The following is a 22578-nucleotide window of genomic DNA, read 5'->3' on the forward strand; positions in this document are numbered from 1 at the left end:
TTTGCTTGTAGGACTCATGAAAGAATAAATTTATTAGCTACACATATTTATCATGTCCTATTGAAATCTCAATTTTTTTAACATTTCCAGCATTCAAACACTGCTACATTATTTCAGACATAATGAACCTTCTCTACATAGTGTATGGAAATGAAAAATAGGATGGTTAATAGTTTCAGAATGTAACACATTTCACCTCTGTCAGAACAAACTAGAACATTGCTTTAATGGCAGTGGGTTGTCAGGAGATAYGATAGTCTGTCTACATCTTCCACTACATGAAATTAGAAAAATTGCTCCCTTTCCCCCGTTTTTCTTTGTCAGGAAAGGAAAACTGTATCTATGCTTAGCCTATAAACTCTCAGTGGAAGTATGTCTCTTGTTGTTTCTCACTTCTCTGCTTTACCTCCTAGCCTATACTTCCTCCCCTCAAAAAGACAGGGGCTTCTTTTTTGGAAAAGCATCCACACAGATAAAATGAAGACTACGGTGTTACTAAATAGAGTTTCTCCTTTGGCATCAGACGCTCTTCAAATTGCAATAAAAAGCATTCTATGCGATAATTAGCAGCTGTATACAAGTGACTCAAGGGAAGATTACAGTTCTGAATTTTGAGAGGATGTTCTGTGTCTGATGTAATTTTGTATCATCACAGTCTGCATAAGCTGTCTATGCAACAGAACAAAGAAGAGAATTAACCAATGAGTCCAAAATACTTATGCTAGGAAAATAACTATTTTGTTTCAACAGCTATTCCAGCCTATTCTTTCTCCATTAAATTAGAAGAGTGCTGTTGAAAAGCAGTTAGGACAACTTTTACTGTCAGAAATTCACCCTCCCACAACCAACCTGAAACGAAATGCATTTGCAACATTTCAGAATAATGGTTGATATACTTTGTCCAACACAAATAGTGTCTTATACCTAAAATCATTTTTTTATTTGCAAAATTTCTGAAGTTGAGCAGCTCTATTTAAAAATAAGTATCTGCGTATTCGTATGTGCAATGAAAGCCATGAAAGCAGATAGCAAAGAGCAAAAACATCAGAGTTGCATGACTGGTCTGTGCACACAGTGCTGTGATCTGTAACATGCCCCTACAGCTGCAATAATAAAACTGTAATAGGTATTTCTGAATAGGGTAGTTATTTCCATATTACTGAGAGAGGCATTATTTCTTTACATTGTCCTCCTGCAGGAGGTCCTGCTTGTGTTGTGATTCTAATTTCAGTGGTGTTATATCTGCTAGCTCTGCAGAGTGGAGGGAGACATACAGCATATACAGAAAAAAACTCATTTCTTGGGGGGCAAAGTTTTTAACAGCAGAGATTACTTTATTATCAGGTCTTTTCTGACTATCCTTTTAAAACCTTGTAGATGAACAAACTTAGCACATTTCTAAAAGAGATCAAATACAAAAAATAAGAGACACACAAAGAGTTTCCTTTATGAGAAAAACATTAAATCTTAAAACCAACTCTGGTATAGTGTTTTCCAACAGTAGGTCTCAGTGGGCTTTGCCAAAGTCAATACCACTTCACAGACGGGGAATCTGAAGTGTACAGTATTAGTAACATTTACCCAAATCACCTTGGCCAGCAGCACAGCAAGGATGGAACACAGTCCAGATGTCTCTCAGGCTAGTGCCAGATCAAGTCACTTTAAATAGTAAAATATTTTCTATTTATTCTTGCAGCAATTGCTTTCTCCTTTTCACACCACTTGTTGAGCCTCCTAGATAACATTTTTCTTTCTGAGATCTTCCAGGTATGCACCTCTGTCTTCTGAGTTGATATGCAGTGAATGAAATCTACTTTACTTGGTTGTAACTCTAGCCCTTAGCCCATGTAAGCTTTTTCTGAATTTCATTAAATTAAGCCCTCAGCTCCCTACTTATTTCCAGTACTCAAAATAATTTTTTTAGATAAGATTGTATAGAAAAAGGCATTAGGAGAGGTAGAGGAAGAGATTTTTAAAATAGTTTAGCATCCGAATCTCAGTGTAATTTCTCACGATTGTCCTGATCTTTGAGTACCTGACATGGAGACGTACTAGTTTAGTGCTGGTAAGGAAAAGCCATGTGTAGATTACACTTTATAAATTCTTAAACATAAATTTATTGCATATTCTGGTTGGTTGGTAACTGTTGGTTACACCCAGGTGATGTCAGTACAGGTTTATCTATAGTAAATCTGCTTCCTTTCAGAGGGCCAGTGTTGCTTTTTCACACCCTCATGTGTGCACTATGTATAATGAAGTTTAGATAACCCATTAAAACGTCTGCTACAGTAAGTATATGTCTGTCAGCACTTTATTACAGCTCTAAGAGCATGAGCATCACTCCTGCGTAACATGTTGGCAGCAAATCACAGGCCAGACAGCAAAACTGAATGAACCACAATATTCTTATTAAACCTAAACATAAGAATACTGGATATTGTAGAAACAGTTAAAATTACTACCATATCACACTCATGGAATTTCTTTTCCTTTGCTTTACATACTGAACAGACCAAAGTCATTGCACATGGTTTTAGTCTGTAAAGCCAGGGCTGCAGRTTCATGCACATGCCTTTTGGTAGCAGTCCTGGACTGAGCAGCCCCTACTTTCCCTCTGCTGCTATAGCTCTTTCCTTCCCAGGGTGCTGTCTCTGTTGTTCCTCCACCTCTTTGTGAGACTGCTGTGCAGGGAGGTGATCCAGGTTTAAAGTAACCATTTTTGGTCAGGTTATTTTAGTCAAGATTGAGTCCTTGACTGGGCTCACTGTGCAACCACGTGCAGTTATGCCATCACAGCTCAGGGACAGATGTGGGACTCGAAACAAACAACATTACCCTGGGTGGCTTCAGCTGCCACTGTTGCCAAAAGAAACATTGATTACGCTGTACCAAATACTTGTTTTGAAAAATTTTTMAATAACATTTCAGAACACTTGTAGATGAATGTTTACTATGTAGGATAAAAGGCTATTACTAAAGCTAAAAATGGCTTCTAATTATGCAGAATAAAAAGCCTCTAATAGAGGTCTAATAGACCCTCTAAAGTCTAAATGTAAGGTGGTACAGTGAATATATAAATACTAAAAGTATTTAATATTAAATAAATAATACTAAATAAGTTTTTTTTTAATCTTTCATGCCTGAGATCCTGTTTGTCAAGCTATAGTCTACAATTACTGTTTAAGAGTAAAGAAGTTTAATGGGTAATGGTGGACCACTACTTCCATCATTTCCTCACATCACTGTAAAAATACACTGAAAGTAGTATTTGGCTAAAATGTCCCTTCTAACTTTTTCACATTTGGTTTATTTATTATTAATGGTGCTGTAAAACTTAAAAAAAACAGAAGTAGTTGTGAAATTACGCCCTGTAAAAACCTGTTGCTTAAAGTTTCATATATAAGAAAATGTCTTTTGTTCAAACTGCATTTATGGATTATTTTCTCTACCTGGCAACTGGTTTCCCTTAAAATGATAAAATGTTAAGACCTGAACTGAAAATAATCATCTTGACTGTTCCAATTCAAGAAATCTCCATGAGCCTTTTTTTTTAAACTGAACATTACTCCAAGTGTAAATCCACTTAACAACAGCTGACTCCACAGTCACAAATGGTTTCTGAGCAATCTTCATTCACTTTATTTTCAGAAACTGTGACACAATGTTGATTAGAACAGTCAATCTAGCATTATTTTAACATATTTATAACACAGTGGGTGATTATCTGCAAGAGAAATAAATAACAACCTTTGGAAAGGCTGAGCTAATTAATTGTTACTCACATCATTTTGGATGAGTTGAGGATGCAATACTGATGATATGTTAATACTATGCATACCTGCAGGAAAAAGCCAGAAAGCCTGGTCTTGCTTTTTATTGTGAAAGTATAAATTTTGTCTATATTCATACATATATCTTTAATGTAAATTTCCCCTTCCAGAGAATATATTTGTCTAAGGATTAAAAGAATGTTTAGATATTATTGTAAAAGGTGGCCAGCTAGAAGTGGCCACTAATTAGACAAGAAATACCTATAAAATCAGATGCTTAAGAGTTAATATAATTATGTATTTTTAAGTAAATATCAGTTGTTCCATGATCAACATGTCGAAACTATTCCTGTGGAGTGCATAAAAAACACAGCAAACTTGTAAAATCCAATACATCATTAAACAACCATACTGACTTCTCAAAGATTAAGAAAAGAACAAAGATTTTACTCTACAAAGATTCTTCAGTTTCACATGCTGGTACATTGCTTATTCCAGGAAAGACTGCTTGAGTTTATTTTGTGTGTTTTTTCCATAGTCTGAAAATCAATTTGAGAAAAGAAAGTTAGCTGATTGACTTTTACATCTTCTAACAATTGTATAAACCATCATATATTTTTTCACTAATGTGCTCATTTACCTCTTGTTTTTCTTGACATTGATCAACATTGAGTAAAGAAGGTATTTTAGATACTTCAGAATTCTTTGCCTCCCTCTTCAGCATTTTTACCTGTTTAGCTTTCATAAAGAAATACATAATTATTTCTAGACTTTGTCTTTTTTCTACATTCTCCTGTTATCTTCAAATTCTGTGCCTAAATGGATTGATTCGGAGACAATACTGAACTATTTTAGAGGTTTTTCAGTTAAAAAAATACTAATTCTTCAAATTTCGTCCTACCTTTCACGTATATACAAGAAATATTCCTGAAGCCTAAAAACGCATACATGATTTTTATCCTGTCTAATCTGAAGCATATTTTTTCCTAAGAATTTTCCACAAAGCTATTTATTGGTTATTTAGGTTTTAGTTCAAAATAATACTTCTCTGCTAGAACTGGCTTCTGACTTGTGCACCTGCAAAGCCAATTTGAATTCCTTACCTTCCATTCCTTTCAGCTCCTTTTGCTGTGATGTTATCAGCAGTTCTGGGAAGCGGACATCTTTTTTCTCAGTTTTTGAAATACCACATTTCTTTTGGTTCACACTGACTGCTTGATCAATCTGAGCAGTTTGCTCATATGCTGCAACCTTCTCTGACTGAATCTAAATGAAAAATCATAGTATATCTGAAGAGGTGTGTGGTGTGCCTGTTACTTACTGCTTTCCCACTGTACTTTTAAAGATTCCTGCCAGCTAAGCATAGTAAAATATATTAAAAATTCAGATGTCAGTGGGGGCCCTAGACCCACTGTTTTGTAGCACTAAACAGAGAGCTCTCTTACACCATAAATTAACAGCACTGAGAGAAACTCCAAATTGTTAGATACTTCACAAATCTTAAAAAGTTCTGTCATAACTGGTTCCTCAGGGTGCAGATAGCTATACAAGGATGGAGGTACTACTTACCCTGTATTGTTCATCTTAGTTTTAGAAGTGAACAATTGTAAAAACCAGAGAAGAAAGGTCTTCAGGAAAAGACCTGAGAGCATGCTCCTGCCAAAAAGTGAAGCTAAAAGCAGCTAGAAGTGTACTATCACTCAAAAAAAAAAAAAAAAAAAAAAAANAAAGAAACAGTGAGGAAAGATTTGTTCTGTATGTAATTCCAGTAAAGTCCAGGCTGAAAATCCAACAGCTTTACTGGGCTACAGTTTCATTCTTCGTGGACCAAACATGGTACAATTGTCACCACCAATAKAAAAGCTCCAAGGATCATTATGCCTCTACTTAAATAAGCCAGTCTGGTACATTTCAAAACTTGCAAATACATGTCAATCAAAATAAGAAAACAAAGAAAATACACATACTTGAGGCACAGACTCTTCTTCCTCTTTGGTGCTGGTTCCCATYTGTACCACTGATTGCCAAGGACTTGTTTTCTTTGTTTTTTCAGATGCCCTATGATAAACAGATGCAACTATGATATGCATAGCTGGGCCATTCAATAGTGAGAAGTAGGGTTATATAACTCCCCTCACAATAATAAATGTTGTTGGAGGCATGTATTTGGAATTTGAACATAGATGTGTGCTTCAAATAATGCTCTTTAATGGTAACAGTTTGCATTTAAAATAGCGTGTATCATGTGAAAATTAATGTTGTAGCTTTTGAACAACATGCCAGTGAGCACTGCAGAAAAGAAAGAACTGTATTTACATGTGAGAAGCAGAATTAAAAAGGACTGTAATAACATCAGGAAAGACAATATCATAGTGATCAGGGTTCATAATGCAGCTTTTGCCTACAAATCTATCTGAGTTCAGAAAAGGTAACTTTCTGCAAAAACAGTATTTTAGAACCAAAGCATAGCCTAACATGGTTTTCATTTTTCACTCTTGATTTATTCAACAAGTCTAAAATAACTCAGTTATGCCAAGACCAGCCATCCCAGTAGGGAGCATGTCTACATTAAAAAGGAGGCAGCATGGACTGCATCAGATTTTTTTTGCCAAAGCTAGTAACACAACCCTAACAATGGATAAAATCCTAGCAAAATGCAAACAGTATTAATTCAGTGAAATAAAGTTGGTAAGTCCATATTTCTTTTAATTTTTTTAAAGTTAAAACAACTACCGTCTCATTTAGAGATAAGCCCAAAAGACACTAACCTTGTATTAGAAATTGGAAAGTGTGAACTGAAGTTTGCAGCAGTAAGGTTCCCACAGATTGGATTGATGGGTGGCATTGCTGAACAAATCGGCGTCGACAGAAGATCCTCTGTCATGGTGAGGAGATCACTGCTAGCCATTACAGAGGCAGCCACATCAGAGAGGTTAGGATTTGCCTCTTCAGGAAAACCAAGCCGTGAAAAAACAGCCTGCTGAATAGCTGTGTCTTCCTGATTAGTTTTTTCCATCTCTGGGATTGCTTTTTTCCTACCTTTCACTTTGGCAATTTTTACTTTTAGATTCCTTGATTTTTTGTCCTTTCTGAGATCCTAGAACAAATACTATGTCAAAATAGATATACACTCTAAATTAGATATTGTTTTGTATTTTCATGCTTTCATTTGTACAGGAGGCCAAGTATTCTTCCAAGAGAAACACTGAGCTCAGTAGAAGTTCAGTGTTTAGCATCTCAAAATTGGACATTACCATCATTTGTTTATTATTATTATTACTATTATTCTTTCCTGCTATCACAGAACATTTCTTAGAATTGTAAGTGAGCTTTTTTGACCATTTTTTTAATTCCACCCTTGTGTAATAACATCAAATACACTGAGACAACAAAACTACTGTAACATGTCTTCATATTATTGTGCCAATTCAGGAAAATGAACTTGAAAATTTGGCTGCAGCACGTCAAAAGAGAACTCCACTTCCATCTCAGAATTAAGAACAAAAATACACGTGTCAAACGAGCGGTTTAATAAGAAACGTTGATTTCCTTTTCCCTGACCTTTTCCCTTTGGGAGCTGAGGTTACTAGGCAATGGTGTACCAGTGCAGACTGGGTACTATCCTGGGACACTGCAAACAAGCGACACTCCCACATCTCTAAACCCAAGGCCTGGCATTCTGTTAGGACGGTTCTGTTCCTAATTCTGTTACAATAGCATTCTCCTTGTCTCCAGTCTTGGTTTTTGCCATCAGGGGTATAGCAGTCGAAAGTCGGACTGAAGAGTAGAGGCCAAATGAACCATACATACGTAGGATAGGGGACTGCTGACAAGCCAGCTGCCCTTCCACATGGAAAATGAACTTTTATTTCTTATAACTCACAAAACACTATCTATTCYACTCATCAACAAATTTCATGCTCCCCAAACAAGCTTCTTTCAGGTGGAGAAACTGGCTAGGAAAGTATGCTACTCCGGCCATCACSAGGAAGGCAGAAGGAATAAGTCAGGAGTAAAAGTCAGCTCCCACCCCCAATGTTTTTCAAAAGAGAAACTTTCACACAGCCTATTGGTGGCTTCCACCCTTCCAGAGCTCCTCTAAATGTTTGCTTTTTTTCCTTCTCCRGGCCCTAGGATTGTTATTTTCCTCTCAACCCCTGCTTGGCCCTAGGGAAGGGAAGGACCGGAAAAAATCCACTCCCTTGCTGCAGTGTCCAAAGGAAAGTGGGACATTAACTTCTGGTAAAAATGTAAAGAAAAGCAAGCTCAGAAAATGCTTGTGTACGCCAAGCTTATGGAGACCTGGGAAAGATGAAATAACAATGCAGCATGTACTGCTGATTTGAACATTATCTTCTAACATTGCTCTTGCAGCCTGAAAGGAAAGGATCTATCCATATTCAGAAAGCACAGTTAAGGGAAAATAGATCTAAGAACTCTTTAAAGGGGCATCTTATCTTAAAAACTGCAGTGCTGTTTGAGTATAATTTCCTGTGATAATTAAGATGTCTACARTCAAAAGCAACTAGACAAAAATAATAATCTTGAATGTCTAACAGCGCTTCCTGTACAATCAACTCTTCAGTTATTTTGCAGAATACATAAAGAAAGAATATATTACATAAAAAATTTAGAGGTAGTATGATTAAAAAAACCTGAAACCTCAAAATGTGTTACAGCATTCACAGTTAATACTTAAAGGAAGGGACTTTATGTCTGGAAACTGAACGGATTTCTGGTAGGGGTTTAAGACACTTTTTTTCCCCTGAAATTGTTAGTATGATGCTCTATTACTTTTCCACCGTGGACACTGGAATTATCCAGAATTACTGTGACTGAAATTATGAAATACATAACAAGAATGGCTTCGTGCGGACCAAGCACTGATCTGCACCATCACAGCACTGACTGCTTTGTTCTCAAGCTCTTCCAGAACATGGCTTGCTTCTCTGTATAGCATCAGTGCTGCCACTTACTCATTTGTGGTATTTTTGAGCACTACACATCATCAATTTCTCAGGTAGCTGGTCCTTGAACTTCCCATAAACAGGTGAAAATACAGAACCTGTATCATTGAGAAAGTGCCACAGTTCTGGTGCTACGACAACACAGTAACAATTTGCAGATCACCAAAAAATGTTCCAAAACCCCTAGGAGGAAGATTCTTTTACTAATGCAAGTGTTTTTTGTGCTGGTATTTAAACCACCTATAAGATACAAGCAGTGTGAAATGGTGTATGTGGAATGGCCATCAGGAAAAGTAGGAAAGTAGCAATATAACAAATAAGTCTTTGAAATTTGCTCCTTCATGTATTTTTCCCCACTGTATTTATTCTAACTACAGATACACTGTCTCTTATTCAGCAGTTTTAAACGTATAATCCAGTCATCTTACTAGAAAAATGTGTAAGCATGAGCTTGAATCCACTCCACCTTTGTTAACTTCATTCTGTTTGATTTTAGAAATAATCATCTCCCAAAATAGATCAGGCAACACAAGTTTTACACTGCAGTGACAYTGATTTGATTGAACTGCATGAACACATAATAGTTAATCTAATAATACTGTGTTGTAATTAAGATGAAAATTTTATGCAACAATAAACATTTTAAGAAAACCAATTCTCACCTTCCTAAATACTGGGCCATTCAGACAGGCATTAATACGAGCACTTCTTTTTTCCTCTTTTAGTAGTCCTACATCTTTGCTATTCTCTCTGAGTTTTAAAAGAGAATTTAATTTTGCTTCTTGTAAGAATTTGGCTTTCAGTTCTGGTAAGAATCTGGTAAGAAAAAGGGAAATCATCTTTTAAGTTATATTTAATAAAAATTTCTCTTAAAATAATCTGTCAGCATTGAACTAAATCCATTATTTAATAACTCAGAGTGCCAGATACCTCATGAGTTGTTCCAAGTATAATGCCAAGCCTATGTGTTAAAAATAGAGCTTGTCAATAAACAACATATCTAGCACACAACTGATGCTTGGCTATTAAAAGAGATTTTTAAAAAAAATGTTTTTAAACTTACAAGTACTCTGTTCCTTACAAAAAAAATGATTTAATAATGCAAATTTTATTCAGAGGAGATGTTTCAGTTTTGATGTTGACAAATTATGGACTGTTTCACTTATCTCTAAAGAGCAAGGAAGCTTTCTGATATAAACAAAATGCCTTTGAAGTTTGATCAATTCACTGAATGACTAGCTACCTTCCAATGTTTTTATGCTTCAGTTCTCTTTAACTAAATATTTGACAGAATGTCAAATGAAGCCTAAAAGAAGGAATTTCTCAAAAAAATAGTCTGTGTACAGTGATTTTATACTGCATTTAATATAGCCATTGTTCTAATTAGTACTTTAATATTTCCAAATATAAAACATCATATTGTGCTAAGGATACACTTGATTTTTATAGTTTGAATTTTGAGTGCTACAAGACAACTTTGAAAAGTGTGGCTATCAGAATAAAAAATATGAAAAACTACAAGCCACACTTCTCTTATYGATCAAAAATTAGGAAAAAGAAACATTTAACCTGCAAAAGCTTGCTTATCCTTTGCAGTAAAAAATGTCCACATAAACACTATGTCCATATAAAAGACACCTATACATACTAACAGACACTTGTGTTGGCAATTACAGCTTCTGAACATGGCCTGGAATTTCTGAAGATGAAAGCAAGCGTACAATAATACATCTTTGTTAGAAATGGTTGCTGTACAGACTGATGAAAGAAATCCATGTATTTTGAAGGGCTCTATAGCCACACCTACTGGCTAACAAGCTGAACACAAGAGTRAGGTTCAGATGAAGCTAATAGTAATTTTTAGACAAATCACCCCAAAACCATGTTTAATATTGTATCATCCTATAATGCCCCAAACATGTTAAGAATAATAACGTTAAATAAATATTTTTAAAGTATTTTACAAAGTGCTCTTTGGAAGGTCTTTTTATTATTATTTAAACTTTTTTGTGTGTGGTAAAGTCAAGCATTCAACAAATTAAACACCAGAAATAATGTTTCTGAGGAACTCTAATCTATTGTCCTCTCTCTATTCATTATAAGATGATTGCRTAATATACGCTGTTTTGACTTAGGTGTTTTATTCAGAGCATGGACAGCCTCTRTCTGGGTGGCAGCACAAGGTTTATCTTCATTAGTCAGAGTGTGATCCTATGCCTTAATTTTCCCTCACTCTACAAACTGTTACTCTGCAAACAGATATTGCTAAGCAATACTTATCAATGGAGTGCGCACATTCTTCACAAGCATTAGTGAATATATCACTAGTGAACGCAGCAGCTGGAAAAGCAACAAGTGCAATTATTACCATTTTCACGAAAAGCAGCAGAAACACACAGTGCTGCTGTAAACAGAGTTTGTTAATTTTGTGCGCCCACTTGATGCATCTAGGACATGAGCTTCTCAAATACATAGCACTGTACCAGACTTGGGTTTTTAATTGCTCATCTTATTGACTCCARTTCTATTTCGGAGTTCTCAGCACTTGTGGAAGTCTGCTCAATAACCTCAATTCCAGAAACCAGAAAAATGAGAYAGACCATGCAAGAAAACTTTTACTGAAGTAACCTGTTCAGTTTTTGCAGGAACTGTAAGGGTTAGACTCCTATTCTTCAGGATAACATACACAGATCAAAAGTTACAAGCAAATTTCAACATTGTATTTTTCTCTAGCCCTTTGCTTTTAAAAGTGCATATAAGTGCATAYACTTGACTGGATGGAATTCTTCAGGAAATACACAGTTTGAAAAAGATATTTTGAGTATAAAGTTTCATACGAAACATTTATAAAGTATGGCAGAAACTAGAAACRGGAGAATTATAAAAAGAAGCGTTGGGCAACCTTAATAAGAGTGGGGCTGAAAGCTCTCTCTAATTTTATGGWACCAGTGTTCTAGCTGAATGTATAGCTAAATATATACTTCTACATGAAACCCTTCTAGATTTTCTGATTTTTTTTTTAAATGACAGCTTTGCTGTAATAGGAAGAGTTGCATATAACAAAACTGTAACAATTATTATATTTAAACTACTATTTTTACAAGTTCATATGTGATACTTTACCAGAAATATCTCAAATTGTTACCAAAAAAAAAAAAAACCCCACATTTTCATTGTGCCTAAGACTTTGTTGGCAATTATCGTTCACATGACCTAAACAACATTTGCAGAGATAATATTAGAAGCAAAGGACCAGAAACTGTGCTGTTCCACTGTAGAGAGAGAACATCCACTATGAAATTTATGCTTCTTGAGCATCAGGCCTAACATGGTGARGAGCTGGTCAGTGTCTCTGAATCAACTCTTGTGTGCATGGGAGAACATAAAACAAACATTTTGTGGGTGATCTTAGAGAACTTCAAAATTTATAAAACCTCTTCTGGGAACCTTTTGGGACATACATGTCCCCATGAATACCTCTACTTGGCCGGCTTTTGTTGACAGAATAGTAGGGGTCAAATCCTGCATTATTCTACACATTATATCTGAAGAATATAAACAGTCTTACTGCACAGGTACTTAATAAAACACAAATTTTTCATGAACAACTGGAGTAGCTTGGATTCTTTATGACAGCGAGGATCAAAAAAGAAACCATTTGTTTTAAAAATTCAAAAAAATCTTTAARAAGTTACACTTATATGCCTGTTTATCATGCATTTCCTTATTACAACTCCTTCAAAAAAGTCTAAATTCTGATATTATAGCTTCTTATATTCTAGTGACTAATAAAATGCTTACTTTTCAATAAATCCATCCCTAGTAAAATAGTCATGCCTCAGCAAATCTGAACAAGAGATTCTATCATCAGGGTTTATTTGTAAACAAGCCTGTAAAACATCAGGAAGATTACTTTAGAAGAAAGTATCTCATAAAGACAGATAGTATGCTACAATATAAGCAATATTGTGTATTACCAGTAATAAATCAACATCAGTTTGCATTTTACAGAGGATACTAGTACATTAGTGTGTGCATAGTTACAAGTTCATATGTATTCATTTCCAAACTTCGTGTCGTTACACTATAAAGAACCTTTCCATCTGACAGTATCACAACTTCTGCCCTCAAATTATCTCTTAATTTTTCTTTTGTCATTGCACCTATTTTGGTAACATCTAGGATGTCTGGATCCTATTCTATTTGCTATGTAATCTAGTTCTTTTCTTTTTTTTTYYTTTTTTTTYCTCCTTTTTGGCTCATCTTACTGAATTTGAGGGAGGGTGGAAGGTGAATTATTTTAGCTCCCAATTCTAGGGTAGGTAAGGGCCCTAGAGTTTTCTCTAAATTATACTGGAGAGATTATTCCCTATAGGAGCACTCTGATGGCTGAGGACTGTTCCAAAATACTCTTCTAATTTGTTAGATAGGGGTTATGAATGGAATATCAAAGTAGCCATGGCAACTATACATTGACCCAGGATTCTGTGMACTCCCACACCGCCCTTTTTTTCTCAGTGTCTGTCCCTACATCTTTATTTCCAAATTGCATTTAACTCTCCTCTTTTGGATATTCTGTTCCTTTTCTGGGACTCGTGTGTGCTACCCTGTCCCATAAACTTCATATTATTCATATGCACAAACAGAGCCTGAAGTTCTTACAGCCTTGTAAGTTTTGAGCATGAAATAGGAAACATACAAGAGAAAGTTACCCTAAAGTTATCAACTTAGATCTTTTTGCTATTTAGGAAAACATGGCATCTATGACTACAGACTCCCCTTCCAACACACGAAGGCCTCTCTGGGAGTATTGAAGACACAGTTTTGCAACTAGCAGAGAAGTCACCTAACAGTTCACATGGATTTAGATACCTTGCCATCGGTGTTTCTAGATCTTATGGTACTATATCCACTCTATATCACATTCATAAATTGCTTTTTTCCATAATTGAGAGACACTGCCTAACTTTAAGACTGCCTGTCTTTAGCTTCTGAACTTAAAGGTCCACATGAAAAGGGTAGGATCCCTATACCAATAGAAACAGAGGTTATTCCATAAGCAATTTAAAACATCTGATTAATTACTGCCTGATTAGGGTGATCTGAAGCATTTTCTCAGAGTCCCTAGCATCTCTCCATCGACTCTTCAGATGAAGAACAGTCTTCTAACTTAAACAGATAAATCAATGTCTGAAAAAGATAGGTTAATACCCTTTTAAATGCATAGGAAGTTATCAACTTCCTTTATTAAAAAATACATCCTAATTCTGAAATTCCATCTCTCAATTTCCATTCTTTGCTTCCAGCTACCACAGCTGGATGATGATGGCCAGTTCTGAGGAGGGCCAGTTTATAAAGTTCCTTTATGCATTCTCTGTGTGATTTCTCTTAAGCACAGGATAYCTAAAAGAAATCCAAACAAACCCAATAAGACAAACCAGTTTATAAAATAAATCCTCCTGGAATCAAAGTAATATCATGGATAAACTATTTTCCCTTTCTTCTCTCATATGCTTCCATTCAAAGCTACATTTCATCTAAGTAATAAACCTAGTTGTCATAATTTAACACCTTTATCACACAGTCAACTCATCAGCAGCAAAATCAATGACTTATCGTGAGCGGTTTAAGCAAATTTATCACTATAACTGTGAGAGAGTTGCAAAGACTTAAGAGTTAGAGAGAAAAAGAAGGAATAAAACTGTAACACTGCCCACTTCAACTTGTGCAGTCACTTCAACTTGTGCAGTCATCCATTTTGTTAATGTTGCAATTTAGCCACTGAAGGAAATCTTGGCAGCTAGTCCTTCATTTTCCCAGTCCCCAATGAATGAATGAGATCCTTCATTTCTCTGAAAGCAACAGTATTTTCTATTGCCAAAGAAAGACTTATTAGCTAGAAAYCCTGCTAAGTGAAAGCTTCCCTGGTCTTTATTGAACAAAGTACTTCACAGTTCTTGTTCAAATTTTCATGATGTTAATAGATTACTAGAAATGCCTGGCATCACCACTACCATTATGGATTTGTAAAGAAGCTTTCCACTTGTYGTTTATTTTAAGGCTTAATGAACAAGCTCTCTATATGAAAGAATACATTTTAGGTATGCTGTCAAAGAGAGACAGAATAAGCTCTGAGAAAGAAAATATATCACAATTAGGTTATTCCTCCTCCATCTGCTCTCTCTCAAATCTCAGATGACAGGAAATGGACCAATTACTGGAGTTCTGATTTTTCTTAATGGAAAAGGTAAAACCTAAGTCCATTCCTCTTCTCATGCTTCAGGAAACAAGATTCAATGGTTGAACAGAACACAAACCTGTTTAGAAAGTCATTGTTGTCTGCAACTATATTTCAGTGAACATAGTAATTATAACATTAATGAATTTAAATTAGCTTAAATGCTTACAAAAACAGGACTGACACTTGTTCTCCAGAATCTCCTCAGCACTTTTGAGAATCCTAACTTTTCTAATTATCAGTTTCTGATGGTCYTCATTCTTGATGTGTGGACATTTCCAATTAAACTGACTGAACTACTCATATGAGTTAAAGAGCATAACTGAATAGAGATTCCAATAGGAAATACCAGATAGCAGATCAATTAGCAGAATACACAAAGAGAAATTCACATATTCAGCTGCACTGATAGGAAAAAACATATTTAATTTTGACAAATTAAACTATTTYTTTCAAACTTAGTAGAAATATTGAAATATTAACTCATCTTAAGTGCTTTTGGATGTATGTACTTCTCGAATCCTAAACATTGYTCTCCACTGAAGTGCCAGCCTAACAGAATGAAATTCACTCTACAAAACAGGAAGGACTCCTGCAAATCCTAGGATAAYTCTTCTCTGGAGTGATGTTCAGGGATAGCAGCTGGGTAGAGAAGCTGCACCCCAGAACAGATTTCTGTTCCAGATGTAGATAGGCTAACATGGATTGCAATGACCACATGTTAGATAGAGAGTCCTTCATCTTGTCAGTGAGGTCACCAATTATACACAATGGCAAGTAATTATCAAGTCTGATACTCAGGCCTCCTCTAACGTACATGAACCATATCTGCCAGCAAGGCAGTGAGCTGGGGATACTTTTTCCTTGCATTTTTAGGATGCTGGACTTCAGGAAGCACCATCCCTGAGAAAACTGGACTTCTTATAAAAATACTCTGAAGATGAGGTGTCAAACTGCCTGAAAAAAAGTACATTATGAACAGATAATAAATTAGATGGTTAAAACARATACAAAGATTATACACTGCAATCTTACTCTATTATTTGCATGGAGATGGCTAAAACATACCAAAAAAAAAAAAAAAATCTCTCATCAAAAAGCCTGCACTTTTCAAGGCTGAAATATATTCAGCCACAAAACATGGTTGTATTTCTCTCTGTAACTTCCTCTTTCAAAGAAAAAAAGTCTGTATAAAAGCAGGTCCTTCTAGCTGACTCATACTGCACTATAAACTATATTTGAGGTTTGAGAAAAAGAAATAATGCCAGTTTATGAAAAAGATATGTACTTTGTGTTTGTAGTTCATATTACCAAATAACTACTGTAATGTACTATTATTATTAATCAGTACCTAACAATATGACTGAGAACATACAGAACGGAAATACCACTTTCTTTACAATTCCAAATCTCCTCCATAGAATTCCTTAATATTAGATGGACAAAACCAAAATTTTTGTTGCTTCAAGTTTAGATCTCTGTGCAAGAGATAAAAAGAAATCCTACATGCTCTCTTTAAACCCTCAGCCAACACAGTTATTATTATAACTTTATTATTTTTTTCATAAAAATAGAAAAATATTGCTCATATAGTACTATTTGTACATTAATTAGGATACTTAAATGTTAACATGTCTCAGACATTGCAAAGCAAAACAACCTCAGTCAGTCTCTACTAAATTATTTTCAATGATTGATTTTGTTGTAAGATATCTTGTTGCCTATGTCTAAGAAACATTTAAAATAGTGCTGTGGTGACACTAATTGTGCAAAGAATCTACATTAGTACAGTTTCAGTGTCACACTGAGACCCACCCATGCAATTACAGGYCAACAGCTAATAACTGCCTGTCTACATTTCCAATTTAATTGTTATTTATAAGTAGCTAGTATAAGCATTTTGATAAAGTACAGAAATAAGAAATTTGTCTTTATCTGTACACATTCAATATTTCTTAAGGTAATTCACTATGTTATTTAGATAACAGCAATCAGTTTTGGAGGTATCAAGGTRTTCAATAACCCACAGGTTAAGCTTACATACAGACAAATGAAACTAACTTTTAAATGCAGCAACAAAATTGAAAAGACAATTTAGTATGAATAGTAACATCTTGCTAACTCCTGACTACCCTTTGTCCACATATTCTTTGTCACTCTAATATGGCACATGTGCTAAAAATTCTGCTTGGAAAATGACAGCTTTCCTAAGTGAAGAGTGTTTTCATAAAAGTGATTATCTGTCTTACCAGCAGAACTATATTAAAAAAAAACATAATTGTTTACTTAATAATCCTGACCCTTCCATAAGCTACACAGGAATCTACATTCACAGATTACACAACAATCAAATTAATATTATGTATAAAAACCTTTCCTTAARTATTGTCTGATTTATACAACAGTAATACTCACCTACTTTAGTTACAATTTTATGAAGTAAATCTAGGTCAGAACTGCTACGTAAATAGGGATTTCCAGTCGCCATCTCAATCATCATGCAACCTAGAGCCCAGATGTCAACAGGTCTATGATCAGAAAAGGAATAAGGTTCTCAGCAACAAGGAGATTAAAATGAAGAGAAGTGAAATTTAAAAGAAATAGTTAGAAAAAAACAGTATTTCTAAAATAATAAATATTTTAAAATACAAAATAAAATATTTTAGTGAGAATTACAAACTTGGAAAAAATCCTAACACTTCCAAGTGACTATTTGTCAACCATGTATGCTACATCTCAGAAAGCGTAAACCTTTTATAAATTTTATGGTATCTTCTATTATACAGTTCTTTATAGCTTTCTGATAACCCTTATTAGATAAGAATCACAGGGGTACAGCAACAACAGCCACTTATATAGATATGTAAAATCATCTGCAGGGCAAGCAGGCACAGGTTGACTAGCAATGGCATTTATCAGTCCTCATTTTCTGTTTCCCCAGAATGTAGCTGCCCAGATGTCCCCACACAGATACAGCTTTACAGACTCTATGTACTCTGACCAGTTCCCTAACAACTTGAAAAGGACTGCAGCTGGTAAAAAAAAAAGAGACAGGGCTAATCCAATGTATTCCTTGGAAAATCTGCATCCCTCTGCCCCRCTGGTTGCTCTACCTATTACCTGCATACAAATACATTCCATTCTCTAATTTGATAATTTTTTTTTTTACAACCACAAGATAAATAAGTATGGTAATTATGAACTTACATTGCTAGAATACAGTGTACTATCAGTACAGCCTTAGTAAAACAAACAAGACTGCTACGAAAATATGCCTTTAATTCATATAACTGTAATGGAATGTATTATGAATTAAACATTCCCTTAATTAGGATGAAACATTAAATTTTAAAAAATTCTTGTGTTTTAGTTCATATGGTTATCCTAAGTCAGAGGAAAAAATAAAAGAAAAGAAAGAAAAAGCCTGCGCAGATGAAAGTTGATGACAATTTTAGTAGAATAACACTTTAAAGCAGGGGTACTCAGTTACCTTCTGCTGAAATCCACATGGCAGCCTTTGCCTAACAGGGTGCTGCCTCCAGCTCTGCCTCTACAATATTTACTTGCAATGCAGTTCAAGTTAGTTTGCTATTTGACTAGCTTTAAAAAATTACCATCTTCTAGAGACTTAGGAAAATTATGAATAATTTGTTTGATCTATACAATATAGCATTGTATTTAAACTTTTCATGGTATCACTATCTGGAGCCAGAGTGTAATGGTATCCATCTTAGACCTTATATATAGACACATTGCAGACATCATTTTTTATTTAGATTTTATATGATTATTTTCCCTTTTTTAAAAAATGTTATATTATATGCAGAAGTCCATACGATAAGAATACTTCTCCTATACCAAATGAATAACAGGCACTGAACAGCAAAACAAAACAAAACCCCACGTACTTTCCATATGTCCGATCTTTTAAAACCAGTTCAGGAGCCCTGTACCATCGTGTAGCCACATAATCTGTATAAACATCACCAGGGGTAGCTAATGTTCGAGCAAAACCAAAATCACAAAGTTTAGTGATTCCACTCTGTGATACCAAAATATTCTCAGGCTTGATATCACGATGTATGACCTGAAGGAAACAAACAAATCAATTTAATAAGAAGCAGGTTCTGTTTCTTATTGTTCTGTACAAAAGAGGGGGAAAAAAGCTGAAAAAAACCAAACCCTACTTCATAATTGATCCTGGAAGGCACAGAGTGCCCTAATTTTCCAAAGTCATCCATGTGCTGACACTACTGCAAATAGCAACTGCTTAATGTAGGTGATGAGAGAAGGTGAATAGGATTTCTGCACAATACCCTACTTCTCCACAGCATGASAGAACAACAGTGGTTAAGAGAAAAGAGATAGCACAAAGAAAAAGGACAAGGTGTGAGCAGGGAAGGATAAGCAAGCTTCTGTGAAACACTACACCACCAGGGAAGAAAGTTGAAAAGGTAGTTGATTAACTGAGAATAATAMAATAGACTGGATCAAAAATTAAAGTACTAAGCATATTTAGCTTTTCAGAATTTCAGAGATGGATTCAAATACTACAGAACCCAAACATTACACTGATCATCTAGTCAGTTGTCTCTTTACTATGTTGTTTCAATTCTGCTGATCATTTCAAGCCAACAGGAAGTATTTGAACTACTCTAAAGAAACAAAACTTTTTTTCTCAGCAAAGAATTAATACTGTCGATATCTGTATGACAAAGCACTGCAAAAATAAGAAGTGTGATCTGAAAGTTATAATACCATTTTACATTCAGTCTTTCAAGCAAGTACTTACATTATTGTTGTGGAGATACTCAACTGCTCGTAGTATCTGGAAGAGGTATTTTTTAAGTCTTTTGTTATCCAATCCACGGCAATAATGCTGGAGCTCATCTAAAATTGTATGATCAACAAATTCAAACACCAAGTGAATTCTTTTTTTCTGTCTAAATACGTCAATCAGGTTGACCATATTCTCATGATGAAATTGCTGTTGGTAAGAGAGGAAAAGCACTTTCTACCATKGCTTTTTATTTCAATTTGGACAGGCTTTATCTTTARRWAWRSRWYASWWSWWSTRWYSYWTWYYTAAAGATTAACATTATTTTGAAAATATGCTACAAGTCTGTTTCTTTTCCTTCAGCCTTCCTCCAATATCTCAACATACTTGCCAATTCATTGTTGACAATACATCTCCAGGGTCTGAACTAGTACCTTCTAGTAACTATAACTGGCTAGATTTTACGAAAACAATCACATCAAACAGAAACTAAGAAACACATAAACACTGTTTCTTTGATGGCACAATATCCAGAAAGCTTTTTCTTCAGTTTTGTGCAAGACTAATAATGCTGAGCCAAAAACTGCTATCACCTTCAGGAATGTAAAACAGAAATACAGCACTGAAATGAGCAGCTGCTCTCATCAACTTAAAAAACAAACAAAAAAAAACACACTTGTGTGCACTTTATTTATATTACTAAATCATAGATAAGAGTAACGTATTAGAAGAATCACATTGAAAACATGTACCATTTCAGAATCAGGTCAATCTGCTACTTGTTTTTATATTACTATCTGTCTACTACTTGTTTTTACATTACTATCTGTTGATATTTTAAAGTAGATTAATTAACTCAATACAATTATCTGTCTTTAATAACTATTACTAAAATAAAAAGAAGCCTACGTCATCAGTGGTATCAAGTCTCACTAACGCCACTGAGGTTTATGAAATTAGATCACATTTAGAGCTAGGGCCTCTACTTACACTAACTCGAAGAGAAGTTGAARCACCATTATGGCAAAATGTGCCATTATGCCTAATTAAAAATTGATAACAACTAAATTTTTTAAAAGTGTCCCATTACCACAAAGAGCAGAAGTTGGGCTGAATACATATTATAAAACTGAGAATCAACATTTTTAATCCCGTAATTTGACTATGAATTTTTGTTCCTAGTTTGATACTTTGCAGAAGCTCRATACAACCAGGACAGGCTAATGTTAGAGCTAGGAGAAAGTCCAACATGACCTACGTCTATACTAAAATTTTTGCAGAGCTTCATAGACATAGGTCTAGACTCTGATATTACCACTGAGTTCKGAAGGAAAATATCCCCACTGCAGCACTGCAGTGCTACAATATATTTGTAAGGAAATATTYGTAGATAATCCCTCTTCTGTTTACAGATAACACAGAACTGGTACAATAAATACACCACCCCTTTTGTGGCCAATGTGCATTGAGCATCCTGGGAAGAGAGCCAAAGCAAAGTGATGTAATCCACAGCTGAAAAAAAAASGCCACCTGGGGAACTCAGAGCAGCATGCAATTTAAACAGCAAAACTGACCTTTGAATTAAAGAAGCACAAATGTAGTCCTTCAGCCTTTTCYGATTTCTCTCTTAAGAGGCCTGATGTAGATGGGGATCTATCTCACAGAGAACACGCATATCTTACTTAAGGACACACTGTAAGTCAGTGCCCAAGTGCAACAAGCAACCAGATATCAAACAAGTTACAAATTTTGTATTGAGCATGTAGATCATTTACAAATATAAACTAGTAGGAAAAGCCAGCATGTTTCATGCTTTGTTTAAATTCKGGTGTCTTCAGTTAAATTGCCATGGATTACCAGGGACAGGAGAGCACACAGGTTTTTCCAGTATTCACATAAACTGCATTAAAAGGTTCATCTACCAGACTTTGCACTTTTCTAAAGTACACACATTAAGTAATAACACCACAAAAAGTCAAAACAGTTAAAAATCCCCTGCAACTCACATATATTTTTCCACTATTTAAACACAATTTTTTCTCAACATCTCAGAACTTTGTCTTCAAATTYGATTTACTTTAGATACTCATTTTAATTTGGAAGCAAATTATTTCAGAAATGAAAAATTGAATTTTTCATGCTATTTTGTACATGAAGCAGCCTACAAGCAACCACATACTCTGCTAATGATGCAGCTTTGATTTTCAAGCCATTTCCCATTTGTTTCACTTAATTAAAGAAACAAACCTGCAGAAACTTCACTTCTCTCATTGCAGTTTTGTTGCGTTTTCCTGATTTCTCATACAATATTTTAATGGCCACTGTCTGTCCCGTGTCCTTGTGTCTGCACTTCACTACTGTTCCGTAACTTCCCTCTCCCACTTTGTCAAGGATTTCATACGTCTCCATCTTCACTAGTTGTTTCTCCACAGAAAGACAAAAGCTTGAATTAATTAGAGGTACACACAATTCCTTAACCATGTATGTATAGACAATGCTTCAAGAGGAGTAACTCCTGAGGACAGCAATAGTTTCCTTTTCCTAAACATTTCTGCAAGCCCTTGAGGTGAAGTTTCCCAAGCCTTCAGCTCAGCTTTTTTAATACATACACATATGGTGACAAGTCAAGAGCTCGCTCGCGCACACTCCTAGAGATGTCTACAGACCCCGGTTTTGAATAAAGGGGGGTTAAGGAAGAGGAATAAAAACTAAATAAACAAACCCCTCATCCTCTAGAGCCCGCAGGTACGAGCGGCGCAAGAGGAAGGACTGGGTATCCGTGTTACTACACCGCAGCGCTCTGAGGAGGCACGGCAAGAGGCAGAG

General features: G+C 35.2%; 1 protein-coding gene across 1 annotated transcript; it reads right to left on the reverse strand.

Annotated features, from left to right (window-relative positions):
* Positions 1 to 4240: 4240 nt before the first annotated feature.
* On the reverse strand, positions 4241 to 22578 carry CDKL3 (cyclin dependent kinase like 3). Its single transcript, XM_085312670.1, has 13 exons — positions 22475 to 22578; positions 22000 to 22176; positions 19768 to 19962; positions 18884 to 19062; positions 17391 to 17503; positions 15793 to 15932; positions 12539 to 12627; positions 9400 to 9553; positions 6539 to 6867; positions 5738 to 5828; positions 4874 to 5036; positions 4411 to 4508; positions 4241 to 4309 (listed from the first exon to the last, which is right to left on the reverse strand). The coding sequence occupies exons 2-13, from the start codon at positions 22159 to 22161 to the stop codon at positions 4241 to 4243; spliced, it is 1782 nt and encodes a 593-aa protein (XP_085168796.1). The 5' UTR covers positions 22162 to 22176; positions 22475 to 22578.

This window comes from Rhea americana, unplaced genomic scaffold, assembly GCF_003343005.1.
Source record: "Rhea americana isolate MKP2758 unplaced genomic scaffold, rheAme1 scaffold_37, whole genome shotgun sequence".
Classification (NCBI taxonomy): Eukaryota; Metazoa; Chordata; class Aves; order Rheiformes; family Rheidae; genus Rhea; species Rhea americana.